Genomic DNA, 23,473 nt, shown 5'->3' with positions numbered 1-23,473 from the left:
GGGCGCTGTGTACTCAACAAAGCTGGTTAACCAATACACGCAAGCTTTCATCCCTTCCCAATTCTGGCTTTAAACTTTGCTTCAGGGTGAGTGATGCCCCTTACTGCTCTGAGTATGTAGTTGAGTGCACAAGGTCCGTATAGCACTGCATGACATGTCATCGTACGCGACGATGTCCTTCAATGATGCTTTGGTGGTTGGAGACCAACCTTGGAAGAGTCCGACTTCACCGGGAAGACCTGGGCTCATAACAAGCGGCGTGTGCGAATGCGCGCTTGGGCAATATTGACCTGCCTAATTAGGCTTTGCAGATCGGTAGACTGCAACATGGCGTTATCGTGGAGGAAGGTCATCCCAGGGATCATAGTCGTTCCTGTGCCGCAGCGTGAGCCACGTCGCGTCCCAAAACAGATTAGCGTGAATCGCGCGAGCAGCACCCACCCCGTCACCATAAATGAGGAAATGTCCGTAAAAAGAATGATTCCGGTGCCGAGGAACCGATTCTAAATTACGCGCGGGAGAAGGGTGACGCATTTTGACGTTTGTCGGATAAATGTGTGTCCATAAGCGGATGAATGGGTTGGGGGCCAGATGCCGTGTTGCAGGATAAGGCGGCCTGTGCAATTTCCTGGGTCAGGGTCTCAGGGGGCACTCACGTGTGTTGCGAACGATCATCATCAAGGTATTGGAAAAAGAAGAAAGACGTTCAACGACATGACATACGAGATATCGATGGAAGAAGAATGACAAAACGTGCACGATAGGAGATGAAATCAAGTGTAAAAAGTGTCGAATAAAATTCATGCGAGAATATGTACAAGGGTATCAGACGTTGAATAGTCATGCCGTGAAGTAGAGGTGGAAATCATGTCATTAAGTAGTCGACTCTTCTCAAGAACAGGCAAAGAATCTAGGAACAAGAAGACCACCGGACCACACGACTCCCTCCATAGGGCCAGTAAGCATTCCAACCAAGGCGTATTACAATACCAAGTATATTAACCATCGAAATGCTGCTGCGACTGTGCTTGCGCAAGGAAGCAAGAGTTCGTACCGCCAACACCGCGCTCCCAATCCTAGACTGAATCGTGATGCAGAGTTGAAGTCGTAACCCGTGAAGCCATGTTTTATTTCCTCCTCTTTCCAAAACTCGACAAGAGACTAGCAGAGACATGGAGAACCATGTCCCGACAAATCACTCATGAGCGAACCGCTTACAAGAAAGCAGCGACGGCACCAGCGATGGCGAAGAAGCCAACGGTGACCTTGCCAGCAGCACCAGTGAACTCAGGAGTGGCGGGCTTGGTGGAGCTGGGGACAGCACCGGTACCAGTGGGGTAGCCAGTTCCGGCAGGGACGTGGGGAACGGTGCCGTTGGAGCTGGGGTACAGGGGAGCGGGAGGAGCAGCAGAGTATCCCGGAGCAGTGTGAGAAGCCTCAGGGACAGAGGGGTGGCCGGAGACGGAAGCGGTCACACTAGCAGTGGGCTTGGGGACAGTCGGGACCTCAGCGCTGGGGGTGTGGACGTAAGTCGCGGTGTACTCAGGGATAGAGAGGGTGGTGCTGGAGGAGATGGTGTAGGTCGAAGCACCGTAGGTGATGGTGGTTGGCTCAGGGCAGACGTAGCTGGTGGCGTGGACAACCTCGGTGGTGGTGTAAGCGGGCTTGGTAGCGCTGTAGACCGGGGCAGCGGAGCTGGCCTCATAGGCAGGCTTGGAGGCCTCGTAGGCAGCGGAGGTCTCAGCGGGGTAGGATGGGTACTCGGCAGCGGATGAGGCAGCCTCGTAGGCAGGGGCCGAAGAGGACTCGGCAGGGTAGGCAGGGTACTCTGCGGGAGCCGAAGACGAAGCTGGGGCAGCTGGGTAAGCCTCGTACTGGGGAGCAGCAAGGGCAACGGCGGCGAAGCCAGCAATGACGGCGAAGGAACGCATCTTGATTGTTGGTTTGAGGGGTGGTATTAAAATACGGAAGGTATTAAGTTGTATGGCGTTGGAGGTCGTTGGAAACGAGTGTAATCGGTGATAACCGTGTATTAGTGAGTGTAATGAGTGTGTGGTAGAGAAACAATTGAGGAGCAGCTGGCGAAGACATTATATAGAACTATACACGAGCTGGCCTGACCAAGAACGCCGGCGTCTATGGACAGGGGCGCTTTGGCATAGTCTCGCTCGTTTGGTAGAATCGCGAAAGCTCTGGCGTGCCGGTGGCGCCGTTTGGTGGACTGTGCCTGGCGATAGTACGGGATAGGGGGACCTGCGGAAAGCTTCGACATGGGCCGTTGTGAGCTGTTTATTGATGGATCATGAGCGGACCAATGAAGTGGTGGACAGCGCGCAGAAACGAAATGAGCTTGACAATTTCCCCTGCCGAGGGGGCCTTGCCGCCTCAACGCATCGCTCGTCGTCCTAACCGCTTTGGCTCCCAGTGTTCGACTTGTGCACGCGGAACATGTTCAATCGCCCGGCAGATACCTATCTCCGGTCTGTGATCCGCACCTGCATGTAAGCCTAGAACAGAGCAGAGGTTGCGCAATTGCGCGACTGCATCAGAGTGTAGAGTGCGTTGCGACGGGTGTAGAGCTGTTGACCGTGATGGTGACGACGAACACCTGAACAAAGCGATGGTTAGGGGCGCCTTGCTAGTCAACCTCGAAATATCGATCGCAGTGGGGATGGCTAATCGCGACAACATCTGGAGCAATCCCCGCGCCGGAGCAAGAATAGCTTGCAGTGCTGATAGGAGAAGGGCCAAATTAGAGCGGTCTGTTGGTGTCGAGGTCGTTGGCCAACGATATAGTGGGGACGAGCGGGTTCCTGCATTGCCCTTGCATCTAGACCTGGGACTAGATCTAGCAAAGGGCCGACAGCCCATCCAGTGCTGCGTGGATTGGCAGCCATCGAAGATGTCGCGGAAATCATTGCCGAAGTTTCTGTGGTCTTGTGGAGTGTTGGCCAGCTTCCAGCTCTTTCTCGGCTCTCGTCACACTTGGGCTCCCCTTACGAGAGCCATCCGCCGCGTGAGTACGCACTCGTTGACGGAATAGTAACAGCGCAATCTCGCCTACAGTAATCCCAAGGAGACGCGCATGAACTAAGTGAGCGCCACAATAGTAGTCTGAGGTTACGCATCAAGCGCGGCACCTAGTTGGGCGTGAGTGTTTTACTGGAGAGCAAATGACGTGCCGCACAACACGAAGGAACCCCGATCTGTTTGCATTATCATATTCCACAAGTGGTTATTATTTCCGGGCAATCGCGAGAAGGTAATTGAGTCGATAAACGGTGAGGCGTAGAGTAAAATTAGAGGAAGAGCTCCGGCGAGGAAGATGGGTGTTCCTGTCGCTTCTAGCCCTCGCGCCGAAGTGATGCCGGCTACGCAAGAGCCCCTCGATAACTCGAGATCGCCTTTCACTTTACCACCAACACTACGACTCCACGATTTGAGTACATCGCCACGCCATTCGACCTCTGTACCGTGGATTTCCTTGGATCTGTATACCTTTGTTGCCGGGTGTGGAGATTTGCTTACCCGCTAAGCTCGCATCCTCGAACCCATTCTGGTCTCACCGACTTCAGGAGCAAGCGGCGCATGCTCTAGCACTTTGGACAGTAGAATGCCTAGGCCATCAGGTGCAGTGCCAAAGGGATGGGATGGGCAAACCATCTACCTCCATGCACCTTCCTACTCGAAGAAGCTCGGTGGTGACAAGCTCAGCGCACTCATACTGCCAAAGTCCGATCTCGCGCACAATACACAGGTTTACAAGCCCAAAGGACCATACCCAAATGTCAAGATCACACCAGTGACGGACTCTACACATCCCGCGCACGGGCAGCATGCGCTATATGCTAACCAGCATCTACCACCAGACTCGTTCATCCTGCCATACTTGGGCTATGTGCACGACCAGACTGACATTGATGAAGCATCCGACTATGACTTGTCACTCGACCGCGAACTTGGCATCGGCGTAGATGCATCGAACATGGGCAATGAAGCGCGATTTATCAACGACTACCGCGGTGTCTCCTCAGCACCCTGCGCCGAATTTCGCGATATTTTTGTGGACATTGGGAATGGGAAGGTGGAGAGGAGAGTTGGTGTCTTTGTGCTGAGCGCTGGCAAGAGTGGAAAGAGAGCAAAGGGTATTGGGCGTGGACAGGAGATCCTCGTCAGCTATGGCAAGGGCTTCTGGTCAGATCGACAATCGACTGAAGAATGACACGCCTGTGCCGCTGCTTTCGCTAGATGTCGCAACGCATCTCATCACTTTGATGTGGCTCAGCCGAACATTGGTACACGTTTGCTTTTCGAGAGACATCTTCTCGCACAACGGCAGTTCGATCAGCGACGTTGCATGATCAGCGCGTCTAGTCGTTCGATCATCTGAGACTGAACCACACCGAATAATTGCGCCGTATAACGTATCATGCGAAGTCTGTAACTTGGTCATGACGCTTACTTGAGGATCTGCGAATACCCAAATGACAGAATGTACAGTCGCGGCACGTCCGGACGACGATAAGCCATGGCCTTGTTTCCGCTTCTAGTGATTAGACGATACTGGACACGAGCGCCGTATGTCTACGAGTACGCATGCCGACGTGGCACTTGAGCGCAACGCTCCCTTGCATTGCGAAGGATCAAGGGTCCGTTCTGGAAGCCTTGTCGTGGCACTATCCGAGAACCTGATACGCTATATGCGACGATCATATCTCGAGCAGCCCTGTTATGCCCATGCCTCTGGTTTGAGGCTTGCACAGGGACGTCACACCAAGCCGGAATCCGGATACACGTGGAACTGAGCCACTAATGTGGCGTCAAACCTGATTTTTGTCTCGTGCTAAGCCTGGCTTTTGGCTTCTGGCCGTGTAGACTGGGAGAATGCGAGCAATCAGGTGCAGCGCCTAGTTGTTCTTTTGGGATTTCTTCAGGAGAGCCACATTTGTGACATTGTTGGGCACTGTGATTGCGCCCTGGGCTGCAGCAAAGTCGGCCAATGTCAGCACCATGCTGATATGACGTCTGGGGAAACTTTCGCGCCGCCACACAAAATCCGAGCACCTATTTTCAGGAGTCATTTTTGTTTCAGCGGAACGTCATTCTGTGTCACGCATGGTATTTTTGCACCAGGATGGGATTCTGATGGAGGGTTGAAAATTCGCATGGGAAAACATCCCACCTCGGGTTTAGTGACTATTGTTACCCACAAGTGAAAGGCAGAGTTTGCAGGCCGAATTACTCACGAAAACGCAGGTACGCTATGCTATCACATTGCTCAAGGCCAGTTATATGCGATCTTGCTACTGGATCGCGATCCTGCACCATGACCCTACTTCCAGGTTCTCACCAGTGACGTTATGTCGCTTAATTTCCCTTTTCAGAGCCACATGATGATCAGCAAGGGGGGGCTAGCTCCACCAATCACAACGGAGTAGGCACACAACCCCTGGCTATCCCAACAGGGTTTTGCGAAACGGCCCCGTTAGCCAAAGGTGTCTGGACACAATGACCGCGGAAAGACGGATTCAGCCGCACTGTGTTTCGGAGCAGGTATGTTATTCGCACGTCATGGCCTATTCCGGGCATGTGAATGCGTGGCCCCATGGCAAACTGGTTAAGTTGTCAGACACTCCCCAGACAGAGTGGACATCGTTTTACTTAGTCGCAATACTCTGGGATATTCTGTCACCATCATCCGTCGTAACAATCGCATCTCATTCATCACCGGTTTCTCACGACACCATCACCTTATCAACCGTCCTCAACTTGGTTCCACCACCAAGCGCTTTTACGTACCCACATACTTTCGGGTCTCCGCCGATCTCTTAGCACCAACGCCCTTGGCATTGTCAACTGCTATATCTATCAAGACCCCGACAACCCCACATGAACAAGAGCCCAATATCCCTCCCCGTTCAACGACACGAGCACCAAATAACACCAGACTATACCATGGCACCCATGTCGAGACCCACATTATGTCGAGTGAGTTTCACCGAAGTACACCCCCTCTAGGACATACTAACATGCTCACCTAGAATGAGTCGATGCAGAAGTACATGCTTCTCTCAGCCCAGAAGGAAGCTCTCCAGCGCCGCATGGCTATGGAGATTCCCTTCAACGCACCCATGACTGCCACTTCTCCAGAGTTTCAATCTCTGTCCTCATCGCCCACATCACCAACAAAGTACTCCACGCCGTTCCCCGCAGCCAGTGACCCCGTTCCCGTCAGCTCGAGGACTCGCGGAACCTCACGTAACAGCATCGACGACCTGCACACTGAAGAGTCCCACAAGCTCGCGGAAATCAACCAACAAATTGTCGCTACCCTCACCGAACTCATGAACACTGAATGCATCCGCAACGACGAGAAGCAGCGCGCCTGGGTCCAAGGCCGCCTCATGGAAGCCGAACACCAAATACGTCGTGAGCGCCGCCGTCACTCGTCAAACGCTGGCGGCGACTTTGCAGACGCCATCGCACAGCATCTCGAGCTTGGTCTCAACACTTCCAAGACTTGGGCGTAAACTGCCGCCTTGAAGCATGTGTATATGACGCGATGACGTGAGGCTTATAATGGTTACGATGGTTTTCAAATCTTGTACTTGCAATGGGCGTTTGCCTTTTGGTTGGCAACGGCGCAACGGTTCTGAAATGAAGTGCTCAAATCAGACACAGATACCCCCCTTCAATGCACAACATCAATTCGATGGAACTGCTAGGTTCCCGAACCGCACTCTGTATAGTTAGTTTACGAATTCATGATCACTACATCTGTCATCAGTACTGTTTTGCATGCTGTCATGCTGTCCCGTGCTTTTACTGCATAATTATTGCTATTCCCGCAGTGCTTCTTGTGTACTTTGTTTTAGGCCATCCCAAAATAACCCTTTGCAAGCGTACCAGAGAATTCGTTGGTAGAGCATGTCCTATCCAATTGGAAGTGTTCGCGGCGCACTGGGGGCACAGTCCCTGCATTTTCTCGTGCAGCGTGCTTTTTCGTGAGTTCACTTCACACGGAACGCTGACGCGCGATCGTTGAGCTCGACAGTCGAGATGATATCAAACTGCATTTTTTCCCAGCGGGGTCACCCCTTGCTTCTGCTATCTCAACCACACTTTTCGGATTGAGGGATAGACAGCGATAACGTGGATGCCGCCCGTCAGACGTGCTTCCTTCTCGATTCCTTTCAAGGGTAACGCTGACGTCACACCACGTTTTCCCCCCTCAATAAGCAGCACCACACGCGACACATCCTCCAAAACGCATCTCGACGCCCATCAACCTGCCAGATTCTGGTTCAAGGCCGCTCATGCTTCTCAACAGAAATTCGAGCAGCGAACACAAGCAATTCGATCTCGCTTTAGGGCTAGGCTGTAGATAGCCTGCATTATCGGTCCGTATACATGCAGTATGCGATCGACACCGCAGCTGCAGGCTTGCGCAAGCTTACCTCGCGTCTGCCCCTCATTTCGGAAGAGAGATATTTGAGGCGCGGTTTAGATGCGGGGCTGTGGGCTTTAGTTGACCGTTTTGAGGGGGCTGGGGAAAGAGGCGTGGTTTGGTGGTGTGATGGTGTGATGTGGTGTGCTATAGAATGGTGTGGAAGAATGGGCTGGAGCGACATTGTGGTGCCGCTGGTACGTAAGTTTTGCATACCGATGGAGAAAATGAAGGACAACATGTGCATTGCGCGATGCTAGGCGAGTCTTGTCAAATACGGGACGCATCTGTGATGCCAGTGTTGGGGCTGGACTATGCTCGCTGGCGATAAGGCTGAACTTTCGCTGCCCGTACTTTGAAAGCAGCTTCCAATCCCTCAACCATCACTCACCGTCTACCGTTATCTGACGACGAAGCTCTACCCTGCCTCATTACCCTCGTATCCCACGCCACCGTGTTGGCTATCTTGACTGCGGCGTATCACGTGAAGGCTTTAGCGCAATAAATTGGTAGGCTAGTAGTGCACAACCTGCCTGTTAAAGAATGCTCTCTCTTGGCATACATAGGCAGCACTCTGGACGCGTCTGCAACCCCTCAGCATCAGCATTCCGCGGTCTTCTCATCTGGAACAAACTTCCGCGTCTTCCCTTTATCATCCTACGGCACCTGTCTTCGCGATCTTGAACCTCATCGTGGTGTTCAACACTAACAGACTTTATCGCCGGTTACCAAGCGCCTCATCAATGTGTGATTGCTGCTCAACACCATATGGGTAGCCCGGACTTTTGATGTACTCAATCTCCGCAAGGTGCTGAATCTCGTGGGTATGGGGCTAGAGCGTCGAAACTACGCTACTCCAGGGCTACTGAATCCGGGTGCGCTGGGTTGGGAAGAGTGCGTGGGCGTCGACCAATCCTTTAGAGATATCTCAACCAACGTGACTTTGCGTAGTCCTAGCCTCGATGTCGAAATTCATGACAACTATCCAGAAAGTCAACTCTTGAACGATACTGCATCATCGCGCCTTATGTCAGATCTGGCTGCCCCGGCAGAGCCACGCCATGAATATTGTAATCACCATCGAAGTTGCTCGCGTCTACCGTGTTGAACCACGAATGATCAGCCAGGCCATTATCTTCTAACAGCATTTCGCCTATTCCTCCACCGAGATATGTAGCAGGCGAGTTTGAGACATTTTGCACGGATCTGGAGTTTTGGGAGTCGCCCGCATTAGCATCATAACGTGGTTCATCGCCCGCTCTGATCTGATGACCATTCGCGGTCGAGGGAGGAACGATGCCATCAGGTACAGCCTTCATTAGCGCACTGGTAGTTAGATCCAGCGATACCAGCGCTCTCTCGAGAAAGTCTGCCGATTTACTAGAGAGACGTATGATCCATTTATACTCGTCCATATGCGCTCGATATTTCACTGCTTCTTCTTTATCGGGAGATGTCACCCAGAGAAGCGAGATGAAAGAGCCGATGAGCACGAAGTTGTATGTCGAAGACGAGTACCAGAACGATTGGAGATGCTCTGGTCGGAGCGATTGTACGAAGCTCAAGGCAGATGTGAGTCGGCTTTGTGCAGCCTGACGGCATATAGCGCGGATTTCAGGACCATCTGATGGAGACAATGAGCGAACGATACGTCGATGCAAGGTCATTTCGACGGCGTAGTAGCCAAGGTGGAGGTAACCGACACTGGAAAGCTTTCTTGGAGCTATGTCCTGCATCTTGAGCGCAGATGGCATGTTGGCATACCATTGGCGTAGTGTAAGCTGTAAAGGCTTGGCTGCTTCAAGTAGCGATCTGACGCCTTCCTGGGCACGGCTGGCGAAGTCGCGCTCGGCCTTCAGCGTATAGAAAGTTGACAGGATCTGTGCCAGAATTTGTGTGAGTTCTACCATGCAACAGAACATGATTCGTCCTTTCTCTACCTCGGTACTTCCGTCTTCGTCATCCTCATCTGCGGCGTTCTCTGGAAAGTCGTCTTCAGTCAGGGGCTGCACATCCCAATCGGTTTGCGTAATGTGTGAGGGGCGACCATATATAAGAGAGCCCCATTTATCCTGCATTAATACAGCCCATGCCAGACGCTTGCGCAGACCGCGCTCCCAATCCGGTATGTGCCATGTCGTACAGTCAAGTTGGAGACCCATGTCTTGCCCCAAACCCACGAGCTGGCATGTCAATGCCCAGCCGTTGCCCTCTGGACGCTGGAGAAGCAGTAAGCCTGCCTGTAAAGTCGAAAGTTTAGGCCTGTGGACAATATTGCTGAACGACTTCATTGCCAATCCTTCTAGATGCGAAACATCTGGCTTGGGTTGCAAAGCCAACTCGCTGGAATATGCCCACCAGTTCAGAGCCAGGAGATACACTGCTGCCAGAAGCGGGGGCGAGAACTCTCGGTGAGTCCGCTCATATTTCTCTAAGAACACTTTCTTGTGCAAGATTGGGAAGCTGGGATGTACGATTCTAAAGAAGAGACGTATCAACGCAGAGCCATGTGGTGCTACGGCCATCTCGATAGCGTCAAGATCTGGAATGTCACTATGACTGTTCAGCGTGCCGGCATCAGGAGACAAGACGAATATTGTTGGGTCAGTTTCACCCACTTTTCGAAATATTGGGTGGCCAACCGAAGCATCAACGCCAGCAACTGGCTGGAGTGGCTCGAATGCCAACAAGAGACGTTCGTACTCCGAAGTAGAACCGACAAAACGACTGTGCTTGCTAGTCTGCAGACCCAGCGTCTTCTTCAGGAGCGAAGGACCACGTAAATTTGCATAGTCATCGATCGGTGGATCCTGTCGAATCCTAGCTGCATTCTCTTGAGGAGATGTAGAAGCCGCAGTACTTATTCCGTAATCGTTTGCAAGAGGTATTTGGCCACGGACGGTTGCGGACGGTTCAGAGCCTTCGTTGATAGCGACAGCGCGCCGTTTCCGCGGTTGCGGATTCTCGTTGAAGGTGCATTCTTGATCATGGAATTGACAAAGGACACACGGTGGACCGCCTTCCGAGATCTCGCACCGTGACTTTCGTCGACGGCATGGGTCGCATGGGCGGCGCGATTTCGATTTGGTGGTTTGGGTTTTGGCTGCACGCACGATGTGGGTTGGGGACGGATTCTCAACAGGCATGAAGTTCATGTTTGCATTTCAGCGTGCAGTGCGCGTCCGTCTTGGTAACAGACGGATGACGCGAATCCGATGTCGATGGAGTCGCGGTCCTGGAAACGCGTCCGCGTGACTACTTGGTAAAGTGGCTGGCCGTGGTGTTCTCTCCATGGATTCAATGCATCACACTACCACGCTGGCTTGGTGCATGTTGGACCTAGCTGCTAGCTCTGTTGGAGAGTTACCGATGACGTGTATGCGATGGGCGTTGAGGCATGGATAGGGAGGATGGAGAGTTAAGAATCAGCCGAGGTCTACCGGTAGCGCGCGCGAGCACTGACCAAGAGCACATTAATCAGCGACATCACTAAGAGAACACCCAATCTTTGCTACTCATCCACAACATCATGCACGGAAAGGCAGAAGCAGATACCAATTGTTCCTGATCGAAATTCTCGAGACGACATTATTTTAAGCCATATCAGCTATCCCCTTTTCCTTGGCCACGAGTGTCTCCCTGTTCGATGGTTCTTCGCCTTCTAGGATTGGCGCGATCGCCTCCCCCTTTTGCGGCGGATACACCGCACTCTCTACCAACGACCCTGTTACGGGCGAAACGTACACGCAGATAACGTAGTGCGTTACTAGCGAAATGCAGAACCCAAAGATCCATGCGAATGTGTAGACTTTCCATGCACCACCGATATTTAAAGTGTTGTCGATACTCTTCGCAAAGCCAGGGAGAAGGGGAGCAAATCCTACAACAAAGGACGCATATGCTCTCCAGTTCCAACCGCCATTGTACCAATAGATGCCATGGTCAGTGTATAGTTGATCCACATCGAGCTTGCCCTTCTTTACGAGGTAATAGTCGCTGACCATGGTACCTGCGAGAGGACCCATGAGACATGAGTAGCCGCTCAGGAACGAGAGCAAGCCAGACGCATTCTTAATGATATTCCATGGAGTGGATACGATGCAAAAGACAGAGATGATGATGGTAGCCCGGAAGATGTTGATGTATTTTGGTAGCATACCGGCGACATCGTTTGCGAACGGATACGTATCTGCTGCGATTTGGTTTCCGATCGTGGCAAGGAGGAAGCTGGCAGATACGAAGAATTTGGCAGCCCGCGAATCGAACTTGGCGATGACGTCTGGCATATACCACTCAAAGTCGCCCCATATGTAAGAGTGAGCATCAGTGACGAAGATGGGTGTCAGCGCTCCCAATGTTCCAATGATGGGTAAGGCGAGGAACTGGTGGTAACCAGCGAGCTGATTCTTCGAGAACCTTCCGAAATCTGGCATATTGACGGCTAGAGATGAGAAAAGTCCAACGACGGCGTTGAGCCCGGTAAGGACTGAGTAGGTCGTATTCATATAAGACGAGGTAATCTCTACTTTTCCCTTGATGAGCGGACCGCCACTGGATACGGGGTCAGTGTCGTTCACAGATGCATAATCCGCAGAGATACTCACCCCTTGGTCACAATCACAGCCCAAAGGAACAGGGCGAAGAACGTTGGTGGCACGACGATACTCTTGATCCAAAACAGAACGCGCAACTTCGAGATCGGCATAAGGGCGAGCGCGGTCTGGAGGAACCAGTATAGGAACAAGCAAAGCAAGCCAGCCGCTACAAGACTATCAGCAACACGCATATATAGGAACAGATGGATGAGCCGTACAATCGATACCAGCGTTCTTAGGTAAACGATTCGGAAAAGTGATGAAGCTTGGCCAGATCGCCTCAAGACAACGTTGCAAGAAGTTGCTTGCCTGCACTGTAAGAATAGCAGCCCACATCATCGCAACAAAGGCTCGGATGCAGATCGCTGGAAACGAGCCATACATGCCAAAAACACTTCGAATGACAACGGGGAATGACACAGCATATGTGGCACCCATCTTTCCAGTGAGTGTTATGACCACGCTGCAGATGGCAAAGCCGAAGAAGACGATGGGTATTGTTTCTCTAGCCGTAAAACCTAGCGCCATGACACTGCTGACGGTGGATGCCAAAGGAGGGGCGAGCATGTCCGAGCACCAGTACGCCCAGTAGTCAAGCCCACCCCAGGTACGCTGTTGAGGAGGAACCGGATCAAGATCTGTTGTTGACCTGGTGTTTAGCTTGGCTCCTACAGACACATGTATCATCAACTACATACCTCTGTTCGACCAGCGCGACCCATATTTACCGCTCTCAAAGGGTACCCTGAGATGAAAGTGAGGTGCAAGCCTCGCCTTGAGCACAGACATGGTCGGAAGTAACACGATACAACGAATACACTGGATTCCAATCGATCAGGGCTACATCCGGCCTTTATGAAGCTCCGCAGTCTTGGTTACCGGATCGCGACAGCTATATGGCCCATACCATGATGGTCCCGAGTTTGATAACCATATCGATTCCTATCTCGGAGGTGCGCCGTTGGCGCGGCGGGGTGAGTGCGGAGGCGGGAGCAGTTTGGCATAATTATCAAGAAATCCAAAGCTTCAATCTCCATATGTAGACAGTGTCAGCCGCTGGGCACAGTGGAGGTCTCTTATCGCTGAGGCACGCTAAGCTGGTTTCTTACTACTATGCTCGGAGGCATCGATAATGTGTGTAGAAACGCTGATTCGGTCAGACTTCGGATGCTTCCCCACTAATGAGAAGTTAGTGCTCCGCCGTAGCAAGTGACTTTGAGCCCCACAAAACCAGCCCCCCTGCTAGCCGCATACATACAAAACTCATGCCGATGACCACGGTAGTGTCTTCTCGATAAGAAACCTTGAATCTCGCGCCGCCGCCTGCCGTAGGCCCGTTGCATATGCCGTTCGCGGCCAGTCTTGGATTCGCCACGTTCATCTGATGAGTTCAACTTCGGAAGCCAATATGGAGCATTGGCATTCTCTTCCAGGGTTCTGTATGTCTTTGTTTCCTACTTGACATTGGAGAAACCTGGCCTGTTTGGCATAGGCACAACCCTCCAATCATCGCGTCCTTGTAACCTCACTCTATTGCGAACTACGGCAACCATGCCTTCCAACGACACGATGCTCTCCTTTGAAGCGAAGCCATACGCGTTTTCCTTCCCTCTGGAACACACCGCGTTGCTCATAATCGACATGCAACGCGACTTCCTGCTCGCCAGAGGTTTCGGCGAAATCCAAGGGGGAAACTTACAAGCTGTCCAAGCATCGATTGCGCCAACTAAAAAGTTATTGGGAGCGTGCCGGAGCGCTGGAATGGCTGTCTTTCACACCCGCGAAGGCCATAAACCAGATCTCTCCGACTGTCCATCATCAAAGTTGGTCAGACAAGAAGCTGCGCCCGGTAATACCCAGCACAAACTAGTCATAGGTGACAAGGGAGAGCTTGGTCACCTACTTACGCGTGGCGAGTACGGGCACGACATCATAGAAGAGCTGAAACCGTTGCCCGGAGAGGTTGTCATCGATAAACCAGGCAAAGGCTCGTTCTGGAATACGACTATTCTGCATCAACTCAAGGCAAGAGCCATCACACATCTCATCGTCTCTGGTGTCACTACGGAATGTTGCTTTGCTACTACCATCCGGGAAGCGAACGACCGGGGTTTCGAATGTTGTGGCATTGAGGAGGCCACGAGTGGATACAACGACGCTTGCTTCAAGAAGCCAACTTTGGATATGATTCACTGGTCACAAGGCCTGTTCGGATACATTGGTAGTTTGGATCCTTTACTGGAGGCTCTCGCACCAGTGTCAAACAAGACGGTCGATGCCAATTCGGCACCCTGTCAAGCACCGTCGATATTTGACGGCGACCTTACAATACCCGCTCTTCAGCGAGCGTATAAGAATGGACTTTCGCCCCTAACAGTCGTTGACGCGGTCTACGACAAAATCGAAGCATACAAAAAGATTGATCCGGCAGTATGGATACACCTGCCGCCACGTGTAGTAACTCTGGACGCCGCAAGACAATTGGTATCGACTTTTCCTGATCGCAACGCGCTTCCACCATTGTTTGGCGTTCCTTTCAGCGTCAAAGACAGTATAAATATTGCCGGTCTTCCTACCACGACTGCATGTCCGCCACTGGCTCATATACCTTCATCTTCTGCTCCTGTATACGAAAAGGTCATCGCTGAAGGTGCTTTGTTCATAGGAAAGACCAACTTGGATCAGCTCGCCACCGGACTCGTAGGCTGCCGCAGCCCATACGGTATCACCCATTCAGAATACCACAAAGACTACATCAGCGGCGGTTCAAGCAGTGGCAGCACAGTATCAGTAGGAGCGGGCCTCGTCTCATTCTCCCTGGCAACGGATACAGCCGGGTCGGGTAGAGTGCCTGCTGGCCTCAACGGCATCGTCGGGTATAAGCCTACACGAGGCACAATCTCCTTTCGAGGCATCACACCAGCGTGTCTGTCACTAGACTGCATCGCACTCTCCACAAAAACCATATCCGACGCGCGAACGCTCTGGCAGATTCTTGAAGGCCACGATCCACTCGATCCCTATGCGAAGTCTGAGATAGCGTTCGAACGCCACGTAAACAGTATCGGCCCGCAATCGCGCACATTCAAGTTCGGCATCCCACCACCGGAAGCACTTGCCATCTGCTCAACACCAGCTCGGCGCATGTTCAACGAGACGGTAGCAAAGCTACAAGCAATCGGCGGCGTCCTCACACCAATTGACTGGTCGCCCTTTCAAAAAGCAGGCCAACTCCTCTACGACGGCACGTTTGTTTCCGAACGCCTAGCCTCCCTCCCAGATGACTTTCTTAAGAAGAACCGCTCAGGACTACATCCTGTAATCGCCCAACTTATGGACGATGTGGTTGCGCGGAAGAGCTCGGCTGTAGATGTATACCGCGACCTACAAGCGCAAGCTCTCTACACCCGCCAGGCAGAGAAGGTCTTTGCATACTCTGCTGCCGGCGTCGATGTAGTCGTTGTACCAACGGCGCCGACGCACTGGAGGATAGGCGAGGTGCTTGCTGACCCCATCAAGAAGAACAGTATGTTGGGCGAGTTCACGCATTGTGGAAATGTGCTGGATTTGTGCGGTGTGGCTGTTCCGGCGGGGACGTATCCGGTGAAGGAATTGAGTGGGAAAGAGGGAGATGAGGGTGCGTTGCCGTTCAGCGTGACGTTTCTGAGTGGGTCGAGGCTGGATGCTGAGATGTTGGAGATTGCTAGACGGTTCGAGGAGAGTATGGGTGTTTGAGATTGTTACCAGACTTACGACTGTGCGAATTGCACACTGACATTGTACGCGATCGGCGTCTCAAGACATTTGGGGATGAACTCAAAACATTCGGAGATGTCCAGAGACATCCATTGCAATCTACCGCCGTGGATCCCCTCTTTGTGGAACCAATGTCTTTGAGCTCCGTTTGCTAGACCATGTATATATTTACATAACTCCTATAGCGCTCGAGGAAGAAGTAACTACACATCATCCAACGCTAATACCCAGCATACTCAGGCGTGTAATCCCAGATATAACTCCCACAGCGTAAACAAAACCATGGATTCAAATGCTGACCGTCGCGAATCTGTCACGGTGGCCGACGATCCAAACCAGCACCCAGTCCTCCATCAGCGCAACTCTATATCTCAACCATCTAGATCGGATGATATCGAAAGTCCGCGTTCCTCTTCACCGTCATCCCCAGAGCGTCTGCACTCTCCTTCTCAAAACGACACCCAGATGCATCTAGACATCCGGTATGCACTAGATTTGGCTGTATCGCGCCAGCGCTTCTTGTCCGCCCGGTCTGCGCACGCTGAGTTCCTGGATATCTTATGCACCTGTGGATTCATAGCAACTCAACATGCTAACATGAATCACAAAAACCACCGCCGTCCAATCAAACAGGCAGAGGAAGAGAAGAAGACTAAAACTTCTAACTCCAAGATGGCAGCCATCGGGAAGAAACAAGTGCCACAATGCAGATATGGGAACCAACGAAGACTTGTCCATGAGAGGGATGACGTGGAGAACGAGGTGTGTTGGTTTCATAAGAGCAAGCAGGGTGAGCATAAGACGAGTGAGCCGTGTAAGTTAGACTCATAGCACCTGTCCTTACATACGCATAGCATATAGAAATCAGTCATGGCAATATTGTGATTGTGCCGAAGATAAAAATGACTATGAACAAGAAAACCCAAATCAAAGCACCATGCCGTCATACCCAAACCCAAACCTTCCAAAAAACAAGCAAACAATCATCGTATCTCATATACGTTCATCTCAGCCATCTCCCCTACAGAGACAGCGCAACAGCAGCAAACAGCGCAACCACGAAGCTAACGGTAGCCCCGCTGTTCAACCTGCCACCCGCACTATCGCCATGAATACCCAAAATCTCCGCCTGCCTCGAAAAAGTCACATTCTGTGGAATCGTCTCATTCAAGCACTGTCCATTAACAATATCCAGACCCGCCAAATCATTTGGCTCACGGAAGAACATGTAGCTCCTGTTGTTCAGACCCTTAAAGCCCTCGGTGTTGTACGGGAACCACATGGAGTCGTCGGTGGCAGACGTGTTGCGGAGGAAGATGCACTGGACTTGGTTCGGGTAGTCGTGGGCGAGTTCGGGGTAAGCCTTCATGACGTCGCTGTTGGAAGTATCGGCCACGAGGACGAATTTGCGCTGCGGGAAAGTCTCAAAGACCTTTACGAGGAGGAACTTGCGGATGGAGAGGGTGGCGGATACGTCTGAGAAGTTGAGTGGGCGTGTATCGAAGGAGCCACCGGGGTAGGTCTTGTAGATGTAGTCCATGTAGAGACGGGTAGCTTGCTCAGGGGTAGTGGTCAGGTAGTGGAAGTGCGTGTTGTTGGGGAGGGTCCGCGACCAGTTTGCGTAGATCTCGGGCATGTTCATCCAGGGGGTGAAGGGGCGGGCGAAGGAGTTGAGAAGGCCCTCCTTGGGGTCGTAGATCTTGGTTACGCGCAGGATGTCATCGATGTCGGAGATGAAGGTGATGCCCTCGGATGGCACGAGGAAGGCAGTGGCATTGCCGCTCATAGTGCCGTTGGTGTAGACGTTCAGGCGCTGGACGTTGTTGGTCTCGTTGCCCGGGAGGAGGCCGTTGGACTGGATGGGGACGAAGACGTCAAAGTCACCTTGCAGCGTCGTCTCGTAGGGGAGGGTGAGGTTCTGGACGCCGCCAGGTGCCTCGATAGAGTTGCCGCCGCCGGGCTCTCCGTCACCGCCCTGCATGGGCGCGGGTTCAAGCGACATGGAGACATTTTCGCCGCCTTGCTGGACGATGAAGATGGAGCGCGTGAGGTTGCGTGCCTGGGCCTTCTGGTCGTCAGGAAGCTGGTCAACGCTGGTGTCGATCAGGAAGACGTTGGCCAATTCGTCGACCTTGCTTTCCGAGATATCCGGGAACTTGTAGACATTGCCGTGGAAGCGCACGTTCCAGCCCTGGTCGGTCCAGTTGGCATAAGGAGGAATGTTGAGGACTTCGGTGGGCTTTGCAGCCAAATCGTCATCACCAATGCCGAGGCTTGAGAGAACTTGGCTGCCTGTGGGCAGGTCCTCAAACCAGCCGGGGATGCCTAGTAACAAAGTGTCAGCACAAGCTTTGCTAGCGCGGAGCTTGCTTTGGATGCATTTGCTTACCCTCTGTGAAGAAGCTGGGCAGGTCTGTTCCCAGAACGCTGCCTATCGAGTTTGCGTAGTTCTCTACGCCGCTCTTGATATCCTCGAGGATATCCCTCTTCTGCACGTAGCTGTGCCGCCCATCGAACCGGATGGCCGCGGGAGTCACAACGGGCGCACGAACTTCGACCTTGGCAGGGACAGCTGTCGGCTCTGGCACGGCGACTGCACCAGCGAGACCAAGGGTCGCGCTGAGCAGTAGAGCTCGCTGAGATGCGCGTTGATGCACCATGTTGCTGGTGTCGTTGTGTTGACAAGGATCGAGGTCTAAAGGGGCCCTCGCGTGCAAGTCGCGTGTAGAGAAACAAGAAGTCGAAGCGACAGACTGAAAGGGAAGAGTGAGAGGATATACACAAGGAAAAGAGGAGAAGGCGGTGGAGAAAGCTTGGAAGATGGCGATCTGGAAACCGCGCTTGTCGTGTTTCGTCTTGGGCCAACAGCAGGTTTACAGCGAAATTGATGGTGTTGGTTACTGCAGGTACAGCTAGCATGATGTCATTGTGGCTGGTGCTGCATGGGGCTGTGCTTAGAGGCTGCGCTAGCGCCGTTGATCGCCCTCCGAGATCGATCCACTGCGATTTCACCCCATAACTCAATCACTCCTTCGGAACTCGGCAGTCACGCGTGATTGGCACAACACATGCGACGGGACGAAAAGCTAGTGGTTGTTTCCTTTGTCATTGCTAGCAAGCAGATTGCCAGTGGAAGATACGATATTTACGGAGTTTTTCGCGACTCATCAACGACAACTCGAGGCTCCGGCGGCGTCATTTTCTCTAGCGATTCTCCCATTTTCTTATATTCTCCCCTCAGCGGCCAACACATGTTCGGAGGGCCTAAATCGCCCAAGCCACATCGTCTCCGTGCATCGTCCCATGTCTCCGATAGTATGCCGTGCACCCTGTCGTTGGGCGCTGTGCCATTGAGTATAATCCAGAATGCCCTCATAGAGTCTTCGAAAGGTTGTTTGTCATCAAATCTGTAAGGGACTTTTTTCTCCCAAATGCCGGGGATGGTGGAACTCCAGGGTGTACCAGGCGGCGATCGCACTTCTTCACTATACCATGCTATCATGTCCAAAGAATACCAGGGTATTGTGAAGTTGGCTGGGTCAAAGGTCCTCGCAGACCTGGTGATGGTTACGCAGATTTCCTCCTCGTCCTCTCGCTTTATCTTCGTCATTTCATTGCGGAGGTAGCGCGTGTGAACCTTGCGAACAAGGCTGGACCGTGCGAGGAGATGTGCACGCTCAAAGTCGCAAAGGATTGTGTTCGTGCCGCTTGGTACGGGGATGTCGTAGAGAGCTGCGTTCAGCTCGTCAAAGTTGGCGCCAAGAGTGATTGCGACAATCTCGATGAGGAACCGACGCACCTGCTCGATTTTGCACTCTGGTGGCTGGGCTTGTGATGGAGCGTGGTACTTGGTTTCAATTTCGGAAATATCGTTATACTCTGGTGGGGGAGTTGAAGGTAATTCGTAGTGCTTTGTTCGCGACGAGGTGCCGAGAGGAGGAAGACGAGATATTTCGAAGCGACCCAGACGGCCTAGGTTGAATGTTGGCATGATGGAGATACCTTAGTTCAATTGAAAAGACTTGGAGAAACCAGGAGACAGATGGAGATGAGGAATATAAGAGGAACATTCTATACATCTGGTGGGGGCGCACTAGCGAAACCAAGGTTCGCAGTCCTGTGGGCCAGTAAATGGGGGCTTTGTACCAAGGTAAAGTACATGCACGAATTCAATCACGTAAAGGCTGACGAGGAGTGACTGGCTGAGAATTCTGATGAATTTTCTCGGATGGTACGAGCTACCTATGCTACCTATGCTATCTGTTTTATCTGGTGGTTACATACATGATCCGGATATGAGCACCGATCTCGTGTCAGGCTCTTGGAAAGACGTTTGGACTGATGGTGCGTTGACCAGAGCGAGTCCGGAGGCTTCGCAACAACTGAATGCAGGACGACGTGCAGCAGTGTCCACAGCGGAAGGATCTGGGTACCAAGGCGCGATGCCGAGTGTTTTTCTGTGTGATCCGACTTGTATAGGAATCAGCGAAACATCTGGAGATTGTTGTGGATGTGGTTTTGATGGTCGCGGAAGTGTGGTGCCAAAGGATGTGACCAAATATGAGGCTGCATTGCGCTCTAACACGGCTCGTTGGGTGTGCTTCTGCTGCTGGTACTGGTTTGGAAGTCTGTTACTTCGAGACGACATGTGGCTGAGAAGTGTTGAGAGTCAAAACACGAGCCATGGCGAGAGACGACATGGTGGATGGCGGAGGCCGAGACAGGTAGCTCAACTGCGGTTGAGAGCTACGACGACTTCACGGATAGGGCTGTTGATCGCGGATTCTGGATGTCTTCGCCAAACCGGAAGAAGTGAGTCGTGAGCTGAGACGAGTTGCGCTGTTGTCTTTGTCGTGGATGGTGAATAAGAATAGCCCCGTTTCGCACCACTCCCTTTCGTCCTTGGGAGTGGCCCCAGGCATAACCGCGGGGAGGTGGGGGACAAGGCCCATAAGAATGACGATAGTAAGAGATACAGGGGATACAGAAGAAAGGGGATACATGCCGTGAAGGGTAAATATACTCAAGTAGGAATGCGCCTCCGAATAGTCGATGGGCCTCCAGCCCCAACCCCAGGTGCCGCCGCCTTGGCCTCGGCCAACTCTTCCTGAAGATCGGAGATCTTCTTCTCCAGGAGGGCGACCTCTGCCTGGCGTCGCTCCTCAGCGAGGCGCGACAACTCCACCACCCGCCCCCATTCCTCCTCCGCCTCCCTCATCCTCCGCAGCGCCTCGATCTCTGCCAACGCGACGTTGGCAGACTCGAGGTCGCTCACCAGCTCCCTCCTCTGCCAGGGCCAGCTCCACCCAAACCACCAGCCAAGCACAAGTGCGCCAAAAGCGCACACAGCGAAGAAGATGGCGTTACTAGCCAATTTGACCTTGAGTTGTCGCCACTCTGAACAATCAGACATCGTGAAATTGGAACTAGCTAGAACAACATTGTACGTATTAGCATCTTGAAGCAGAATTAACATTCTGGGGTAGTGTATAATGCTTGGTAGGGCATAGGAAGTGAAGGGGGTTAAGGGGAAAACATTGACATACCTTTGTTCCGTCGTGTGTAGCTAAAGAAGAAAAGAGACAACATCACAGGAAGAAGCTACTTTTATCATATCTGTAGAGTTGGCAGCTGCTCCTGCGTAGCTGCTGTATTACTTACTTGTAACTGTATTCTAGAGGAAATGCAGTCAGAGTTCTTACCTACTGAATACGTGATGTGATCCAAACTGCCAGGTGCATACTGGAATCAAGCAGGCGAGACTGCAACATCAGCCCACAGCAAGAAGCGTTGGCATCGCCAACGTAGAAGTAGCTGTCCTGCACGTCCGTCATATCCCCAAATGTAGCCGTGGATCTCACCGTAGTTGCCATGCCAGTACTGAACACATGCATTTATCATCCTAATCAGACGATTACCATGTCCATTTTGAGTATACTCAAGCGACCCATCCCACCAGCGAGGCGCCTATATGCGTCCTGGTAGCCCGTCCTCTGCACCCCTCAACCCGCCCAGGCAGCTACCTCTGGCTCTGAGCCGGGGCAGACATCGGCTTCGTTCATGACTATGCCATCCCAGATGAGTTCGAACACGTCCAGTCGATCTATCTTCCGCTATGTAGGCGGCGTAGTCTAGCTGTGCGTGGAGACAGGTTTACCCATCGCTTTGTTTATCGTCGCAGTATGACGGAACGAAACAAATAGTGCATCAGACGCTGACATCTCGTACTTCCCCCATTTTGTAGAGACCTCGACATCGCTGTCATCACCGTTCACGTCTTGACCAATCTTCTTCAGAGTGCCCTGCTTCATCTTCACTGCATGGCTAGCAGCGCCTTGGTTGGAACCGATTCGTGACAAGTACCTGTACTCGTCGAACGCCGGTGTGCAGAAAGGACTAGTGTGGGCTTTTGTGGCCCAGTCTCTAGCTGCGTTGATGGTGGCGATCGTTGGGGGCTCTTTGTTTTGGTATTTTTCAACCTGAATCGCTTGGAAGTCCAGGACCTCTTGGGCCGTCATTGGGGTATCCGTGGTGGTAAAAGCATTGAGAGCCGCACTTCGACGCTCGGCGGTCAACGGAATAGAATCAGCAGGCACCGAGGTGATTGACTTGTGCTGCTTCTTGGTTGTGGCCTGAAGATCGACAGCCTTGTCGGCGTTGCGGCGGCGCTTGAGATCCGGGCGGCCATTCGGGCCTTTCAGCTGCTTTGAAGTCTTCGTTGCAACCTTCTGCTCTTCTCGAGCTGTGCGTGGAGGCAGGTTTACCCATCACCTAAGCTTGTGTTGTTCCGTACCGTAGTTACTTGGAGTCCGCGGTACCGAGTTCTTGGTGGGAGCGCGACAAGGCCACACTCTCGCGACCATTCAGATAGGTAGAAAATCGAATATTGCAGATGTAGCTCGTCTCACAAGCGGGGCATGAGATGAGAGAACACAACGTCAGAGCCCCGAAAGTCGAGAAATCAGGATCGGAACTTGGTGTGGTAGCTTTGCCGAAGTTCCAAGTCGAGATTGCGTTGCGGCGTACATGCTGGCCAGAATTCTGGAAGGAGAGTGTAGAGATAGGCAGACTGGCGGTGCTACGATGAGAGCGCGGTCTGACGATGTGATTTGTGAGAGGTGAAGGCAGGTGAAGTTTTTCGTTTGTTCCCAAAGAGGAAGTGACCATGGGATGAGCGCGCTGTATACTAGGCTGCCATGCTTGGCATCATGTGACAGAAGAAAAGGCTACAGTACTACAATAGATGTCGACAGTCAAGCTGATCAAGATAGGTCTTGCAACTACAAACCCCACGACATTTTCTTCATTTCCCGTATAGGCAGCACAAGACCCAGAAGACGACATGGCCTACGGACTATCAGCAGGCAACATTCCCCAGAGACTGCAGAACCCACACCACGAGCAGCAAAAACTAAATCTAAATCTGTAAATCTCATTCCCAAATCCCCCTCCAAGCCTACATCTCATCTCGATCTCTTCACCAGCATAGATAGAAAGATCCGAACCTCACGAACCTCCGTTTCAAGAAAAGCTCATCTCGTGTAGATAGAAACTTGTCATTCATTGATACCAAGTCCTACCAGTACCACCAAATGTTTATACATCGAACCAAATGATGTCGTTCAAGAAAAGCTAAACCTACTTAGCCAAAATTTCCAAAAAAAAGGAAGGGGGT

The 23,473-nt window shown here is 52.3% G+C and overlaps 9 protein-coding genes across 9 annotated transcripts; 3 read left to right on the top strand and 6 right to left on the bottom strand.

The window, feature by feature from the left end:
- Nucleotides 1-773: 773 nt before the first annotated feature.
- Nucleotides 774-2,056, bottom strand: ACET3X_007273 (uncharacterized protein). Its single transcript, XM_069453919.1, has one exon. It carries the CDS (start codon nucleotides 1,929-1,931, stop codon nucleotides 1,215-1,217), a length of 717 nt encoding a protein of 238 aa, XP_069304436.1. The 5' UTR covers nucleotides 1,932-2,056; the 3' UTR covers nucleotides 774-1,214.
- A 1,557-nt stretch (nucleotides 2,057-3,613) lies between these two features.
- On the top strand, nucleotides 3,614-4,222 carry ACET3X_007272 (uncharacterized protein; the record flags this gene model as incomplete). The annotated part of the gene is made up of 1 exon (XM_069453908.1): nucleotides 3,614-4,222. One exon carries the CDS (start codon nucleotides 3,614-3,616, stop codon nucleotides 4,220-4,222), a length of 609 nt encoding a protein of 202 aa, XP_069304435.1.
- A 1,733-nt stretch (nucleotides 4,223-5,955) lies between these two features.
- ACET3X_007271 (uncharacterized protein) lies at nucleotides 5,956-6,530 on the top strand (the record flags this gene model as incomplete). The annotated part of the gene is made up of 2 exons (XM_069453897.1): nucleotides 5,956-5,988; nucleotides 6,042-6,530. 2 exons carry the CDS (start codon nucleotides 5,956-5,958, stop codon nucleotides 6,528-6,530), a joined length of 522 nt encoding a protein of 173 aa, XP_069304434.1.
- A 1,942-nt stretch (nucleotides 6,531-8,472) lies between these two features.
- On the bottom strand, nucleotides 8,473-9,609 carry ACET3X_007270 (uncharacterized protein; the record flags this gene model as incomplete). Its single annotated transcript, XM_069453885.1, has 1 exon — nucleotides 8,473-9,609. The coding sequence occupies one exon, from the start codon at nucleotides 9,607-9,609 to the stop codon at nucleotides 8,473-8,475; it is 1,137 nt and encodes a 378-aa protein (XP_069304433.1).
- A 1,431-nt stretch (nucleotides 9,610-11,040) lies between these two features.
- Nucleotides 11,041-12,152, bottom strand: ACET3X_007269 (uncharacterized protein; the record flags this gene model as incomplete). The annotated part of the gene is made up of 2 exons (XM_069453874.1): nucleotides 11,041-11,998; nucleotides 12,052-12,152. 2 exons carry the CDS (start codon nucleotides 12,150-12,152, stop codon nucleotides 11,041-11,043), a joined length of 1,059 nt encoding a protein of 352 aa, XP_069304432.1.
- A 1,441-nt stretch (nucleotides 12,153-13,593) lies between these two features.
- Nucleotides 13,594-15,777, top strand: ACET3X_007268 (uncharacterized protein; the record flags this gene model as incomplete). The annotated part of the gene is made up of 1 exon (XM_069453863.1): nucleotides 13,594-15,777. One exon carries the CDS (start codon nucleotides 13,594-13,596, stop codon nucleotides 15,775-15,777), a length of 2,184 nt encoding a protein of 727 aa, XP_069304431.1.
- A 1,042-nt stretch (nucleotides 15,778-16,819) lies between these two features.
- On the bottom strand, nucleotides 16,820-18,458 carry ACET3X_007267 (uncharacterized protein; the record flags this gene model as incomplete). The annotated part of the gene is made up of 2 exons (XM_069453852.1): nucleotides 16,820-18,123; nucleotides 18,188-18,458. The coding sequence occupies 2 exons, from the start codon at nucleotides 18,456-18,458 to the stop codon at nucleotides 16,820-16,822; spliced, it is 1,575 nt and encodes a 524-aa protein (XP_069304430.1).
- Nucleotides 18,459-18,943: 485 nt separating this feature from the next.
- ACET3X_007266 (uncharacterized protein) lies at nucleotides 18,944-19,789 on the bottom strand (the record flags this gene model as incomplete). Its single annotated transcript, XM_069453841.1, has 1 exon — nucleotides 18,944-19,789. One exon carries the CDS (start codon nucleotides 19,787-19,789, stop codon nucleotides 18,944-18,946), a length of 846 nt encoding a protein of 281 aa, XP_069304429.1.
- A 2,140-nt stretch (nucleotides 19,790-21,929) lies between these two features.
- On the bottom strand, nucleotides 21,930-22,661 carry ACET3X_007265 (uncharacterized protein; the record flags this gene model as incomplete). Its single annotated transcript, XM_069453830.1, has 2 exons — nucleotides 21,930-22,540; nucleotides 22,592-22,661. 2 exons carry the CDS (start codon nucleotides 22,659-22,661, stop codon nucleotides 21,930-21,932), a joined length of 681 nt encoding a protein of 226 aa, XP_069304428.1.
- Nucleotides 22,662-23,473: the final 812 nt, after the last annotated feature.

The sequence above is a fragment of the Alternaria dauci genome, chromosome 7, assembly GCF_042100115.1.
Source record: "Alternaria dauci strain A2016 chromosome 7, whole genome shotgun sequence".
Lineage (NCBI taxonomy): Eukaryota > Fungi > Ascomycota > Dothideomycetes > Pleosporales > Pleosporaceae > Alternaria > Alternaria dauci.
The sequence above is the reverse complement of the archived record's forward strand: the minus strand, read 5'-3'. Positions and strand labels throughout refer to the sequence as shown.